A 16,841-nucleotide genomic window follows, 5' to 3' on the forward strand; every position below is an offset into this window, starting at 1 on the left:
TCGCAGGCATCTCTATTTACAAATACTGTGTTCGACTACAGTCAGCCTTTTAGGTCAAGTTTTCTTATATATTTCTCTCCATTCATGTGCATGTTCTTGCTCACTTGGCTATTTGAGACTATCTAAGTTTAAGCTTGCATACTAAAATTTAAGTCTCTGAAGTATTTTATACCCATGCCTTTGAAATACGGCATCAAGGATCACCGTCTCTTTCATACACTGAGTGCACGAGTCTGAAGTGGTGCAGAGGTCTATTTATACTCCATCTTTGATAGATGAGTAGAAAACTTGACACAGAAAAAAGCGGTACAGGACTAATTCTCCTCTGAGAAATAAATTCTTTATACACCATTTTTGCTGTATGCAATTTTAATGGATTACTCACAAATCTTTTTTTCCCCATTAGAACTCTATGTGCTATTTTTATTACTTTCTCCCAATTCCTGGTTTTTATTTATTTATTTTTCCCTGAGGACTCTGTCTTGCCAGTTGTGCACTTTGCACAAATACAACCTCAATTATTGTTAAAGGAAACTTTGTATGTGTCTTTTACAACAAACAATTCAAATAAGTTTTGAAAGAGGTTAGTGTAAATTAGCTAATAAGACCCTTTTGGTAGGCAAAGGAAGGGCCTTTTCTCCTTTCCTGATGGATATCAGCTTTGGATTACTTAGCAAAGCTACATGTGCTAACACTAGGCATGGAAGCCTTAAGAAGAAATTTCAACCCTAGCATTTCTTTTTTTCCTTCATCTCCCCAACCTTCCATCTTTAAAAAAGCTTTTATTTTGAATCCTGGCTCCACCAGGATTTAAACTAGTTACTAGTTCCGTGACGTGGGCTAAGCTCCTCAACCTTCCTCATTTCTCATTTCCTTAATCTATGAAACAGGGAACTGAACACTTACCTCTGGATGGTCCTTTACAGACCAAGGATTGGATGAGATGAAAGAATTAAAAGACTTTAGTGGAAATGAAGGCTTTCGTGTGATGCCTGACATATAGTAAATACAGAATAAAACGTAGCTATTAGAATTGTTAAGCACCTCTGTATGTAAAGCATTCTCACCCTTAAAACAAACCCCTGTCCTTGCTTTCAAAGCTCATGTGATTCAGCAGCAGCAGTGGTAGAAAATCTGGGCAAAGATAAAATAAACCTGTGTGCTAACAAAGCGCAGGGAAGGGAGAAACGAATTCTGATCGGGGTACAGGTCAATACAGAGGTCTTATCTGGTGGTCAGAGATGTTATTTTAGGAATATAAAACCTGTGTATTTTTAGGACAGCCTATCATTAGAAATTGTTGCAGCCAAGGTCATGATTCATGGAGAATCATTCCCCCTTGACTGTGAATTGTCACTGAAGGAAACATTCTAGAGATGAGAGGCGGAAAAAAAGTAGCCCTCTAGGAAGGAGAAAAAATTGAGTCTCACTAATCCAGAATTGGCAAATCCCCTTCATCGTAGCACAGAAAAGGAAAATTTGAATGCTAATCTTGTTCAACCAATAAATCTTATTTTATCCTGAAACACCCTTCTTCGCTTTCCCTAATGATGGATAACAGCTTAGTCAGATTGCTATAATTATATAAAAAGATACATCTTTAGAGTAGCACTACCTAGATGTTCTTAGAACCAAAGCAGTAGGGACGCCTGGGTGGCTCAGTTGGTTAAGTATCTGCCTTCAGCTCAGGTCATGATCTCATGGTCCTGGAAGCAAGTTCCCTATTGGGCTTCCTACTCTGTGGGGAGCCTGTTTATCCCTCTGCCTTGGTCTCTCGTGAATAAATAAATAAAATCTTTAAAAAAAACAAAGAAATAACAGGACTATTACACACATTGCTGAATTACTGTATTTCCTGCACTTTTCCACCAATGACAGAATTCCTATCATAGAATTTCCCTCAAAACTCTGGGTAGGAAGACTGTATCTCTGACTCAGGACTTGACAGTAAATAAACTCTTTAGCATTTAGAAAATTTCATAAATATCTTAAGTAGCATGTTTATACCAAGAAATAGGACATAGTCATATTTCAACTTTTCTTGCGGGTAGATTTTAGCAGAAAGCAAAAAATCAGAAACTATCCTATCCAATGACATCCAATGTCAGTGACATTTTAATCATTTTCTTACATAAGTCTTTAAAGAGCTGGCTGGAGTACAAACATTGTATTTTGAATGTCTTTCTATATTTTCACATTAGATTCCCGGCAAAACAAATAATTAAACCATAAACTACTTATTAAAATTTTTCTTTTTTACCATAATGTCAGTCTTTTCAATATGAATACTAATCTGAGGCTCCCTGATACTCAACAGTCATGTCAATTGTTTTTTAACAGAAGTTAACTGTGAACTTTGTTTTTTGCTTTTAAATTTTTATTTCCTTGTTCTTTATGGATATTTTTTCATAATAATTTAGCACCTACTGTTTTTTTTTTTTTTTTTTTAAAGATTTTATTTATTTATTTGACAGAGAGAGAAACAGCGAGAGAGGAAACACAAGCAGGGGGAGTGGGAGAGGGAGAAGCAGGCTTCCTGCAGAGCAGGGAGTCCGATGCGGGGCTCGATCCCAGGACCCCAGGATCATGACCTGAGCTGAAGGCAGACGCTTAACGGCTGAGCCACTCAGGCGCCCCAGCACCTACTGTTTTTAAATTGAACAAAATCAATCTCATTCTTGGACAATTAACTTTTAATTATTTCCAGGGGAACTCATTACTACATTAGTGCAAGCAAGCTAAGGAAATGGAATACGTAATTTAGCACTAAAATGCCCCATTTTTAGATACTCCATATATGTTTTTAGGTTGCATTTGTTGACGTTTAATTTTCCAAATTATAACCAGATAAAGTGCAGTCACCACAGCTGGTTAAAACATAAGTAAAACTTTAAAATCACTTGGTTAATCTTGAAAAAGCAGCTATAAACAGATGTGATACTAAATAATTCTACAGATTTTATTTCTAGCTTGCCAAATGGTGCTCAGATGGAACGCAAACATAGCATTCACTGACTAGAAAATCAAAGACAACTTAAAAGAATGCCTTGATATTTCAGGTGGGACTTGGTTATCAGGAGACTTGGCTCAAGCACCTGTTGCTTTTGAGTTTGGAAAAAAGGAAGCTGGTGCCTATTCTGTATTCACAACCATCTTCAGAGACTGGCAGATGGCCAGTGGCAAAAAGGAGACAAGGCCAAAATGCAAAATAGATGATTGATAGATAGATGAAAAGATAGACGAAAACATAGTTCAATACTTTTTAAAAAAAATAAATAGAATTACATGCGTTTTATATCCAAAAGGCTAATAAATCCAATGCCATCTCTCCAGAGGAAAGAAAGGCAGCCTATATATTCAGAATTGATAAGGGGCGCCTGGGTGGCTCAGTCAGTTAAGCATCCGACTCTTGGTTCTGGCTCACGTTGTGATCTCTTGGGTCCTGATCTCATGGGTCGTGATCTCATGGGTCAGGAGATCAAGCCCCACATTGGGCTCCAGGCTCTGTGGGGAGTCTGCTTGATGACTCCCTCCCTCTGCCCCTCCCCCTGTGTGCACATGCATGGCTCTCTCTCTCTCCATCTCTCTTTCTCTCAAAATAAATAAATAAATCTTAAAAAAAAAAGAATTGATAATTTTCTACTCCTAAAAGTTTAACTTCAGAATTTTCTGAAAGAGTATCCAAAATTTCCTAGTTATTTTATTTTAGCACGTAAATGTATGAGTTAAAATAACTTTGTTCTACAAATATATATTTGTTTGTTGATTGATTGGTTCAGTATAGGTAATATGTACATGTGACAAAAATTCAAACTCTTCCAAAGGAAATATGATGAAATGGTAATAATCTCTCTTTATGCCAATTTCCAATTCATGGCAGTTGCCCCAAAGGTCAACCCTGTTACTAGTATCTTATGGATCTTTTCAAAATTATTCTCTTTATCAGAGTATATTTCAAAATGCTTTCTGTAATGGATAAAATAACATCATAGCTTATTACACTGTTATAATTAATTCACACAAAAAGAATTAGTACACCTCTGTTAAAGCTAGCTAGGCTTGGAATGCTCAAAAGAAAAAATAGACTTTAATTTTGTATTCTTAAAAGAACAATTTTTTATGCTGTATTTCAGAACATGCTAATTAATTAACATGCTAAGATTGTTTATGTAAATTTGAAAGGATTATAAATTGAACTAAAATAAATTCAAATTCAATTTACCTCTTACGAACATTGCACATCTGAAAACAATTATCTTGGCTGTATGGAATTTCTAGAAGCACCTTAGTTCCTTTAGAAGAGTGAATTTCTTCACTGTTTTAGTAGCAGTGATTTAATAAAAATTCAGAAATCAAAGATGTTCCAATGATCTTAATTAGCTAACAGTGTTCCCAAATCTCCTCATTTATTTATTGCATACACTGCACTTATCCAAAAACTTGCTTTCTTTTATCACCACCTATTTCATTAACTCCTAATGGATTTTAAAAACAAATATTTTTATCTTCAATTTTTTTTTCTATATTTCTCTATTCCAAAGTAAGGATAAGTGTTTTCACACAACTTTGGTGTAACCACTGCAGGCTCACAAGACTCTCAGCCCATTGATATACAAGATCAGCCTTTCCACTGTGCTTGTCTCAGATTACCTCAGGATCCCCTGAAGAGGTTCATTGAAAAGTTCAATCCCTGGACTCCACTCTGGACCTACTGACTATGAATCCCTTGGTGAGATTCAGAGAAATCTGCATTTTAACAGGCTCCTGGGGCAATTTTTAACTGTACTAATAATTGAAAATTACTGAACCTAGGGCCACTCAGAATTAAAGAATACAAGAATCAAATATGTCTAGATGAGATATGTATTTCACATCTCAGGATGTAAAGTCAAAGAGTTTATTGATTTGTCCAAGATCAGCTAACTGTTGGCTGGGCCATTAGGTATTCAGACATCCAGTCTAATCCACTTAGGACAACAAAACATGAATGCCTTTCTACTCTGCATTTAGGGAATTTTGATTCCTTTTGAATAATGGAGGAATGCTTCCTCACTTCTGGGCTCCTCCTGAACCTTGGCTGGCTGGTTCTCCCTGACACCGAAAACCCAATACATGTAATAAGAACTCACTGAAGAGAAATAAACTCATTTGGTCTAGACTTGGGCTACTGGGCTCACCACTTTCAGACCAGTTTTCAGGCCTTTTCAGACCTTACCATTGCTGCTGAGTATATAATTAAAGATAACTGTTTCTCTGATGCCTTCAATCAGAAATGATAGCATTCTCTTCTTCCTGTCTATCATGACTAGGCAGCATGACAATAAAGCGTTCCAATTAATTTTTCATCAATTAAATAATTCTGTTGGATCTGATATTTCAGTAAGGATATAACTTTCTATCAAAGACAAAAATAGATTATGTTAGTTATAAATAACTTCATATTTTGCATTTAAACATGACATTCAGTTTACTGAAAATGGTAACATTTTCAGCTATCAAAATATTACTAATCTGTAATTCTGATAAACAGATGGAGATGATTTCAGCTTGAAAGAGAGTCAGCATATGAAACATAGATCAACAAAAATTTATTTAAAATTCTTAAAGCTTGGTGAGTTCTAAATGTCCATCTGAAATTCAGTGCATTTCGGAGTGGAACTTTATTTTATCCCAATTCATGGTAATAAGCCTACAGTTATAATTAATTTTGGATCAGGGCTGCTGGACTTCCCAAATAGCTACTATTTATTAGATCTGGACTTCACACCTTATCACCAAAGCCAATCGATTTCCTTATGTGAAAGAATCATGTAAATGTGTAGTATACTAGTAGCCTCGAATATGAACTTCGACCATACTCTCAAAAGGGTTATAGGCTATGGCTTTGCCCAGGATATAAAAGGTACATTTAAGCAGGTATAATTATACCCTGCTGATTAATCTTAATCTTACAAATTTCAGAGTGGGCCATATATTCTAAGAATACATGGAATGTCATTCGACAATTGTGGGTTTTCTGATCCTCTCTTTTCAATCTTAAAATCTTGGACTAAATTAAGACTTACAACTAAATCAGACTAACAGAATGCTTTATATGGTCCTCTGAGGATTACAGTGGAGTTGCACCTTACTTGAGGGCTAGATATGGAGGTGAGTAAATAGGTAAAAATCACACTGGGTCAAAGTATGTTTGAAATTCCCTTAGTACAGCCCTTTCAGGAGCCTGCCACTCTTTTAATAAAACTACTTCTTCCTCCAGTGGCAGTATGGACTGTTGGAATTTGGCTGATTGTAGATGAAGTTGTTGGCTTTATTTTAGGATCATGTGGTATGAAAAATATCTGTTGTTTCCTTAAACCCTAAAGTTACACTCAATCCTGCAAACATGCCTATGTGTTTAGGGGTACATCAAAATAAAACCGAAGGAGATAGGTATATTCAAGTCTCCTTGGTGCTCCTATTCAGAAGTGTAAGATTACTGATCGGGGAAAGTTTGGATTGGCTGCATTATTTAAATTTGTTCTCTCCATTTCTCTCTCCTCCCAAATTTAGGTAGTTTAATTTCTGTAAGCTAAATGAGCATATGATGAGTACATTCTATTTTCAAAAAAATTAGCTGTGCCCATATAAAAAGAATTTTTCATCCTTAATTAATTTAGGTTGATAATACATTTTCCATCATTAATGAATTATTGGCCACTATCTCTGACTTTATATACTTTAAGATTTTTGAAATATACTACACATGATACTTTTTTTTTCTATTTTTCTTTTTGTTACTGCAAAGAAATTCAGTTCATTCAGTGGAAAAATAACAGCCAGTGCCATAGTATGTTCAAGGAAATGTAATAGAAATAACAGGTCAAAACAAATATAGAACAGTTATTCAAAAACACTTTTCCCTCATCTCATATATCTTCTTAAGTAAATATGTGATACTAGTATTCAGTAGTTACATGTCTTTACCATTAGTAGGGATTTACCTATTCTATTTATTCTTTTGATGAGTAGAATCTGGAAAGTATTTATTTCCAAATTTTTACCTGTAGTCCTATGACTTTGATCAGGGCTAAGTAAGTAAAATGAGGAAAATTCTTTAAAACTGAGACACCAAGAGACTAACTCCCCAGTATTCAACCTGCTTAATTATAAATATTGACATTTTATGCTAAACATCAGCTTAGTCCTTACTATAGCCATAGGGTTGATACTGACAAAGTCAATGGATGGGAACAGCTAAAGTGACCAATTAGAATTCTCATGAAAGTGCAAATTTCTGGCCTTGATCATTTGCATGTATCAGTCCAACTGTAAGTGTTGGATTGCTGTATTAGTCTAGGCATGATGTTAGGTGCTGTGGAAGACACTAAAATGAGTAAGGCTACATTTCTGCCCTTGAATTTATGTTCCCTCATTTCTCCTTTGTTGATTCTTCCTTTTGTCTTCAACTCCATGTGGCAAAAATTCAAATTATACACAAGAGTACATAATAAAAAGTAATACTCATCCTCATGCCTGTCTCCAGAGGCAAATATTGTCCTCAATCTCTTAATGTGTTTTTTCAGAGGTATTCTGTCTATACAGACATGTATGCAAATGTATTTTAAAATAATTTTATATAGGGGCGCCTGGGTGGCTCAGTCGTTAAGCGTCTGCCTTCAGCTCAGGTCATGGTCCCAGGGTCCTGGGATCGAGTCCCGCATCGGCTCCCTGCTTGGTGGGAAGCCTGCTTCTCCCTCTCCCACTCCCCCTGCTTGTGCTCCCTCTCTCGCTATGTCTCTGTCAAATAAATAAATAAAATCTTAAAAAAAATAATTTTATATAATGAAAAATTAGCATCATACCTCATTATGCCATGCCATTATCTAGTTCTTGGAATCTCTTCTATTTTCAATTTACACTCTCTGCATAGCTGATCTTACTCAGCCCTATGAATTTAAATACTATCTATATGATAATGACTCTCCAATCTGAATGTCCAGCCACAACCTCTTCCCAAAATTTCTGGCTTATATATTCCCACCTACTCAACATTTCCACTTGAAGTCTGATAGACGTCTCAAACTGAACTTGTTCCCAACCAAGCTCTTTATTTCCTCCCACCCCAGACTCTATTTCTTGTGCCATCCTACCTATCTCAAAAAATGAATGCCAGGATCCACCAAATTACTCAAATAAAAATCTAGAAAGCAGCCTTGATTCTTATCCTTCCTGCTTTCTTCACTTCTAATCCATTAGTAAGTAATTTGTCTCCTTTCAAATATATCTCACATTCATTCATCTCTCCTGATCCCCATAATTATCATCCTTGTCCAAGCAGCTGTCATTCTTCCTATAGACTACTGAGCACACTCTCTACTACTCTCTTCGTTTTCAATCTTTCTACACACACACACACACACACACCCCAAAAAAATAACTATTCTCCTTGGAACAGCCAGAGTTTCATTTTTAATATTTTTAAATAAACTCTACACCATACAGGAGGCTCAAACTCATGACCCTGAGATCAAGAGTCACATGCTCTACCCACTGAGCCAGCTAGGCATCCCCAGAATTTTATTTTTAACATATAATGAAATATTTTTAACACATCACTCCTCTGCTTAAGTTCTAGAATCTAGAGGCTTCCCTTCACCCTGAGAATAAATAAAACCATTCCTGGCTTACAAAGCCTTCCATGTCTTGGTGCTTTGCAAATTGCCTGACTCCATTTGATACCATTCTCTCTTCATGCTCAACCCTCAATGCTCCCAACTCACTGCACTTCTTCCTTTCGTCATCAGATCAGGCTTGAACCCACTGTAGGGCCACTGCACTTGCCAGTTCCTTTGAAATACTCTTTGCCTTCACCTTGGTAGATGTAGCTGGTTCTCAATCATTCAGCTCTAAGTGACTCTTCCTCCAAGAAACCTTTCTTGGCCACCCAGTCCAGAGCAACCACTGGCTTTTTCAAACTCAACAGATCACTCATCATCAACTGACTTTTAAATTAATTATTAATTTAATTAATTATTAATTTTTTCCTTTCCAGCTTAATAAGCTAAACTCTAAGCTCCATGAAAGCTTTGGCTTTAATACCTGATTATTGTTTGAACTACCTCAGTCTTTATACTAGTGCTTGCTATTTAGATTAGTGTAGAAAGCATTCGATACATTTTTAAGTACATGAATGAGTGAATGAATATTTTAAGAGCCTATATATATACACTTATATACACACACATATACCACACCCACACACATGTATTATATATATATATATATTTTTTTTTTAGAGAGAGAGAGAGAGAGAGTGAGCATAAGCAGGGGGTGGGGGCCGGGAGGAGGGGCAGAGGGAGAGGGAGAGAAAAAGTCCTAAGCAGGCTCCACACTCAGTGTGGAGCCAGATGCAGGGCTTGATCTCAAGACACTGAGATCATGACCTGAGCTGAAATCAAGAGATGGATGCTTAACTGACTGAGCCACCCAGTGCCCAGAGCCAAAATATATTTTCAATTAAAAAATAGACTTTCAGATGATGAAGGCTAATGAAACCAAGGTCCCTTCAAAGAGGCTAGGTTGCTTAGCATGTTACCAACAAATAAACTCTTGTTATTCTTATCGGTTTTGCTATATTTTCCCTTATAATGTTCTGTTTATTTCTTTTGCCATAGCACTCATCACTGCCAACTCTATTTTCTGCATACCTATTTGCTTAAATTCTTTCTCTTTATGCTAAAAATGTAAGCTCCATGAGGAAGTTTGTTTACCACTGAATTCATAATCTAGGACAGTAACTTGAACACAAAGACACTCAGAAATTTTTGTCGAAGGAGTGAAAATAGGAGGTATGGTTGAAAGTGGTTGATTCAGGTCCTCTCAATTTTCAGTGAAGAAACAAAAACATTCTTACCTACAAGTAATGGGCTACCCATTGTAAGTAAACATTTTTGATCATGGATCTCATTAAATGTTCTATAACTCAAATTCCTTTAGACCTTGGATAAGCCATTACAAACATTTTGCCTTAGTTTTTGCTTCCTGAAAAATAGGAATTAAAGGAAATAAACAAGCCAATTAAAATTATCTTATCTTTTTAGAGCAAGCCCAACTTGAGAGTTCAATAATCACCACCAACTGATTATCATTCAGGGGTAAATGAGCACAAAGGAGAGAGTAAAAAGAATGGAAGAAAAAAATCTGAGAGGCAATTTTTGTGCTGCTTAGGATAAGGCTTCTCTTGTTTTATTGAACTTGTTAATAAAAGCTCTAAAGTCTGGGGAAATGCTTCCAGGCAGCAAAAGCAAAATTTTGAAGCACACAGGTCTAAGGAGAAATTAATAAAATGCAGTGGGGAAATTAAATTGAACAAAAGTGCAATGAGCCATAGTTAAACCAATTAATTAAGCAGGTTTTGATATGTATATAACTGAGTTGCTGAAGAATGTTAATCTCCAGTGTTTAAACCAGTGTTTGGTATTCAGCAAAACACCAAATGGTAACATGCTGAAAACTTGTAGTTTTTAAAGTAGTGTTCTTTGATGAATTCCTTCCTTATTCATAGGCATCACCACTTTCCCTTTTTCAATTAATCTTTTTAAAACAATGATGCTTTCAATAATACACAAAAGTCTTATGCTTTGTTCGATTCTCTTCTGCATTCTTTTTATGCCAATTTCAAAACCATGCAATTTTCTTGCAGCCTCAATTACAAAAATATTTATTTTTCAGTAGTATGTCTACTACTTTTCAGGAAATGACAAAGATTAACTTGCTTAGTGCATCTGCAGCCTGGCAGGTGTGAGGCAGGACGGGTGAGGTGTCAAGACCACAGGCCGGGAGTCACATAGATTTAGTTTCAGTCCAAACTTATTCCTTAAGAGCTATAAGATCCTGCACAAACAATCTGGCTCCTGTAAGCCTCAAATGCCCCCACTGTAAAAATTTTGCACAAGCTAAATATATTTGAAAATTCCTTGGCACAATGTCTGGCAGAGAAATCTCTCAATAACATGGAAGTATTAATACAATGCCATTTGCAACAATGCAAAATGGCTTGTTTTGGAACTTCAAACATAATTTTAAACACACATATATAATATACATGTATATTATGTGTATAATATATGTATTATTACATATATTATGTCATGTAATAATAATATGTATTATTACACATTACATTATACATACATATGTATGTATACTATATGTATAATATAATATATATAATATATAATATATAAACATGTGTATATTTTCACCAAAAATATTTTTTAAAATAATGAAGTTGTTGGTGGAAGATATGTTTCTAGACTAGTGTCCCAAACCTTCATTTACAACGATACTATTTCAGTTGAGAATTATCCTAATGGTAATCTGCCTGGGGTGGCTAACTTTCCTGGTTTTCCTTTGACTCTCCTAGCTTCAGCACTGAAAGTCTCTCATCCTCAGAAACCCTTAGTTCCCAGACAAATCTAATCATGATTCCTTCATTTGGAACCTAATGCTCGTTCATTCATTCATTCATTCATTTATTCATCTGTTTTTCTGTAGTACCAGGTACATTCTTAGGTTCTGGAGATATAAAGACCAATCACCCTCAATAAAGCCACAGCTTAGCAAAGGAGACAGACAAACGAGCAAGTGTCCATAAGACCTATGGTGACTGCTGATGATGGAGTTTTGCCAAGGATGTCCGAGAAACACCGGGACTGGGCACCTCACATAGACTTGTGGTTTAGAGAGACTTCTCAAAGGAGGTGAGCACTGAACTGGAACTTGAATTAGGTGCACACCTCAAGCCAGAGCCTTCTACTTCATTCTTTTGGGAGTTTTTCATGGGTGAGCTCTGTATTACTTAACTAAACATATTGAAATGGCATCTCCTGAGATGTATTTTGGCTGTCATCTAAACCGATTTTGAATAACTTCCAATGTGCATGTAATCTTTATGGAATGTCAACAATATATGAATATAAATGTCTACAAACTCTTAATTGTATAGCAGTTCTTTCCACTCTGGAGATACAGGAAAGTTAAAATCTATTTTTAAGAATGTTAATCTCCTGCTTGCTTTTTCGTTATTTGACATTCATGGCACAAAGGAAATTACGGGAACAGGTTACACTGAAAACAAAACAGAGGTTATAATAAATAATGTTGTTCTAACCATAATACTGTACTGGTTGCCCCAAAGTTAGCAAGTCAAACATGTTTCCAACAGCTTATCATCAAGGACTTGGCATTCTATTCTTTTTACTTCAATAACGTTTCAAGTATTCCTGACCACGCCTCTATCATTACAGCAAATGCTGCAGCAAGATGGTAAGACAGAGGCTGGTCCACAACAGGAAGCTCTGATGCAACATGAACACATGAAGAGCCTGAAGATTCTGTTCTTCACCTGCGGGGAGAACTTTTCATAGACTGAAGGTGGAAGGGGACTTATTCCCAGACAGACTGTAAACTCTATGGGCGGGGGTGGGGGGTGGGACAGGCACCACATCTGTATTATTTGCTGCTGCTTTCCCACTGCTTGGGATATAACTGATGCACAAAATGATTGAGTGAATAACAAAACACAGTTGAGTCTTCACTCCATATTTCCAACAAATGATCATTCATTCTATGAAAAACTCTAGCGACTAAAAACTCCTCTTTGCGATTCATGAAAAATCAGACCACACATTCTATTTCTGTAGAGGTTGGTTAGTGTCACTTTATTCCCTAACTTTAACCACATCTCTAACCTTCACCAGTAACCTTTGAGATATTCACTGGAATTTACTAAGAATGTGCATGTGACCATGCATACACCGTCCTTGTTAGAGTAATGATATGTCATGCCATGTTTTCTGAAGAATATGGGCCAAGAGCATTAATTTATAGACCTATCAATCACAATCACCATCTAGTTTAAGTTCCATAGAGATAATAAATGTATATCAGATAATTATTTTATTGACTCTGAAGGTTTTTGGTAATTTTGAGTGATCAAAGGAAAATACTAAAATTCCCTAAAATCCTGAGCATTTTTTTGCCTTTTGGTCATGGGTTTTGTTTTTTTTTACATGTATACATCTGTTCATATATACGATTACGACACACCTGACATCTAAAATTCAATGGAAGAGTTATAAGCAACAAGTCTTTGTAAAAATTTTAAACTTTCTGTATTACTCTTTTTTACCTTTGAAGTTTACTACACCAACTGCAGTTGAAGCCAATCTGAGAGGATACACAGGGGCCACAACCATTAAACTGGAGGCATGCTAGGAAACAGGACAGAATAGGTTTATCAAGACTAATTGGCAGCATGGGGAGAAATTTAAAAAAAAAGACTGCTCAACCAAAATTAAAATCACCCTCCTACCCCCATATACACACAGGAGCAAGATACTTATGCATAAACAGATCAGATCATTAAACTTTCCACCTAGCCCTGTTCACATGGTAACTTACTAGGTAATGGGGTCATCTCCACAGCTGAAATATTGGTAATTTTTGACATTTGTAGCTCTACTCGGTGGTATTCATAAATTGTTCTTCTTCGAACATCTGTAAAAACAAAAATAGAAAAAAATAATCTTTCAAGATGTCTTTGCCTGTAAAACAACATCTGATAATGAATGTAGAAATGATTTACTTTTTACCCAAGCTGGTTTTAAAATGAAGATTTAAAATAATCAATCCCTGTGAAGAGATTGATTATAAGAAAAAACCTGAAAATCACGTACTGATATACTCAGAAGTCTTTTTTTTTTTTTTTTACTTTTTTAAAAAAAGCTTTTATTTATTTATTTGAGAGAGAGAAAGAACACAAGCAGGGGGAGAGCAGAAGGAGAGGGAGAAGCAGGGGAGCCCGATACAGGGCTCGATCCCAGGACCCTGAGATCATGACCTGAGCCACCCAGTCACCCCTCCACTGTGTTTACTTTTGAAAGCAGTCTTGGGGATCTTATATTTTATGAAGTCCTCATGTATATGATTAAACTGCTCCAGAAGTCTTTTTTTTTTTTTTAAGATTTTATTTATTTATTTGAGAGAGAGAGAATGAGAGAGAGAGAACACATGAGAGGGGATAGGGTCAGAGGACGAAGCAGACTCCCTGCCGAGCAGGGAGCCTGATGTGGGACTCGATCCCGGGACTCCAGGATCATGACCTGAGCCGAAGGCAGTCGCTTAACCAACTGAGCCACCCAGGCGCCCGAAGTCTTTTTTTAATCAATTAAGTTGAAATGTTGATTATAGTCCTAGATACCTCACTTCACTAGCAGAGGCTCCAACCCATTGTTCCCTATGATATACTGAAGACATATTCTTAATAGATTTATGTATTTTGAAAGATTCTGACATAAAATCAAGAAGGTAAGATGACACCACTTTTTAAAACTAAAGCTAAAGTGAGTCCTTTAGGAATGGGTAGCAGTTAAAAATTTTTCACAGCCTAAAAAAATAAATAAATAAAAATCACAGCCCAAATAAAGTTATTTTGCCAGAAGATGAGTCTGAGTGCTTTAAAGGTTTAGAATGAAATTTCTTTAATAGAAGAAAAACAGAACTTAAATCACCTTAAAAATTTAGTACTGGTATTTATTAAATATACAGTATCATGTCTGAGGAAGGTTAATAATTAGTACTTATATTGCATGAACAAATTTATAATCGTTCATCAGCAAATCCAACAGTATCCCTGAGGAAGAGGCTAGATGGGAGACTTTGACATGAACTTTAATAATTAAATATCAGATAAACACGGCAAAAACATTTTATTACAGTCAAGACTGTTGATGAAATATATTTAAAATCTATTAAAAAAAGACCTGAGCTTTATGCTAATGAGCTTGCCTGAAGTTTGGTAAATGGAATTGGAAAAGTAATGTTATCAGCATTTTATTTAGCTCTGAAAATGCCTGTGATGACAGGAAAGCATTTCCTGAATACTATCATATCTATCAGGAATTATTTGGAAAGCTATAATTTTATTGAAAAAAATACATTGGTATCCAGTCTTGGGAAGTCGAATGTCATAGTGGTTGGTAGTACATGCTCTTGAACAGTCTTGTGTGGCTCACATGCCAATGTTGCTTCTTAGTATCTGTGTGACCCTGGGCTCCTTTGTTAGCCTCTCTGTATCTCTGTTCCCTCCTCCATAAAATAGAGATAATAGTACCTATACCACTGAGTTGTTTCGACAACTAAAATGAGATAATAAGTGCAAATTGGTTAGAACAATCCCTTTCACACTGCAAGTACTCAATACATGTCCAACATGCTAACTATACATCACACTGGTTACATGCTGCATGTAATGGTCTATTTCCATAGACCTAAACGCACTGGAGTCACACTAAGGCTCTGAAATCAGGCTTCCAGGAATTTGTCTCCCACCTTAGCTTTAAGAAACTTAAATTTTGACTAAGGTCAATTGACCCAACTGTGATCACCTCTAAGACATAAAGCAGGAATATGGTGTTGAGGAGATAGCGAGCTGTCTCTTATTAAAAGTTTCAGGAAATGTAAATATAGCTACACATCTAGGAGCAAAGTCAAACATCCACTTATTACCTACACATATCTCTACTTTTATCCACTCATATCCTTTCACTTATTTCTGATGATTCACCATGAAATTCTGCTCTGGTAGAGGGAGGGGGGTGGCCTCAAATGAACTCTTTTGGGGCTTGGAGAGGTTCTAGAGCCATTTGCGGAATGTATCTTCAGGTTTATCAGACTGGAAAACACTGCTTAAGAACCATAATCTAATTCATTTCTTTTTGGTATAAGGGAAAGATGCATATATAATTTTCAAGGTATAAACTTTATCAAACGTTAGAGAAAATACTAATTTTAGGGTATTTATAAGGTTTCTTGAGGCACATTTTTTTTTTTAAGTTTTAAGGCACATAAAAGGATTATCCAGCTTCTGCTTTGTCTAAATAATACACCTTCCTATACACTGCTTTCTCGTGTATTTTTTTTAAAGATTTTATTTATTTGACAGAGAGAGACACAGCGAGAGAGGGAACACAAGCAGGGGGAGTGGGAGAGGGAGAAGCAGGCTTCCCGCCGAGCAGGGAGCCCGATGTGGGACTCGATCCCAGAATCCTGGGATCATGACCTGAGCCGAAGGCAGACGCTTAACGACTGAGCCACCCAGGCGCCCCTGCTTTCTCGTGTATTTTACTAAATAAGTTCGTTCTTGGAAATGAATAAATAGCATTAAATAACATCGCTTTGCCATGAGATCACAGGGTTGGGGGTTTTTGAGTCTCCTTCATACTCAAGTTTGCTCTATCATATTTGTAGGTGCTTAAAATACTAGTTTTCTCTTCATTTCATACTATACTTTGAAAATCTCAAACTACTGACATATTGGCTATGGAGCCTCTGGAAGTTAATTATTAATTATGCACATGGGGTTAAGGGAAAGTGACCTTTTTTGCTATGCTAGTTCTATCACCTGCTCAGACCCCTCCAACTATGGGGATGAAATGAGTTTAACAAAACTAAGATTAATGAGAATGATTTTTGTTTGATGACCTGCCAATTAATGACAGCTTCCAAACGGTCATTTTTGTTGTATTTCAGAGATACCCCGGTCAGAAACAAGTAATTAGGAATGTATTTACTGGTAGCTCCTGCCAATACTAGAAGCTTTCATTTGATTCCAGAAATGTATTTAGCTCATGTGTCTTCTTTAGAAAGTCAGCCAAAATAATGCTGTACCAAAAATTCAGTCTTAGTAGTGCTGATACAGCTTTAACTGTTTTCTTACAACTTTACAAAACCAAGTTTGACTATCATAACCATTAGGGGCTTTTAAAAATTAAAAAAATATATAAAAGAAACTAAAT

At 36.1% G+C, this 16,841-nt stretch overlaps 1 protein-coding gene across 3 annotated transcripts in view; it reads right to left on the bottom strand.

Annotated features, from left to right (window-relative positions):
• The window catches only part of PLXDC2 (plexin domain containing 2), a 469,806-nt gene that overhangs the window by 99,809 nt on the left and 353,156 nt on the right, over positions 1 to 16,841 (bottom strand). For all 3 annotated transcript variants that reach the window (XM_021696777.2, XM_044915539.1, XM_021696778.2), the window contains 2 exons: positions 13,447 to 13,542; positions 13,175 to 13,256 (listed from right to left, as the gene is read on the bottom strand). In XM_021696777.2, the coding sequence (XP_021552452.1) occupies positions 13,175 to 13,256; positions 13,447 to 13,542 (178 nt within the window). The remainder of the gene's footprint in view (positions 1 to 13,174; positions 13,257 to 13,446; positions 13,543 to 16,841) is intronic.

The sequence above is a fragment of the Neomonachus schauinslandi genome, chromosome 5 (genome assembly GCF_002201575.2).
Source record: "Neomonachus schauinslandi chromosome 5, ASM220157v2, whole genome shotgun sequence".
Classification (NCBI taxonomy): Eukaryota; Metazoa; Chordata; class Mammalia; order Carnivora; family Phocidae; genus Neomonachus; species Neomonachus schauinslandi.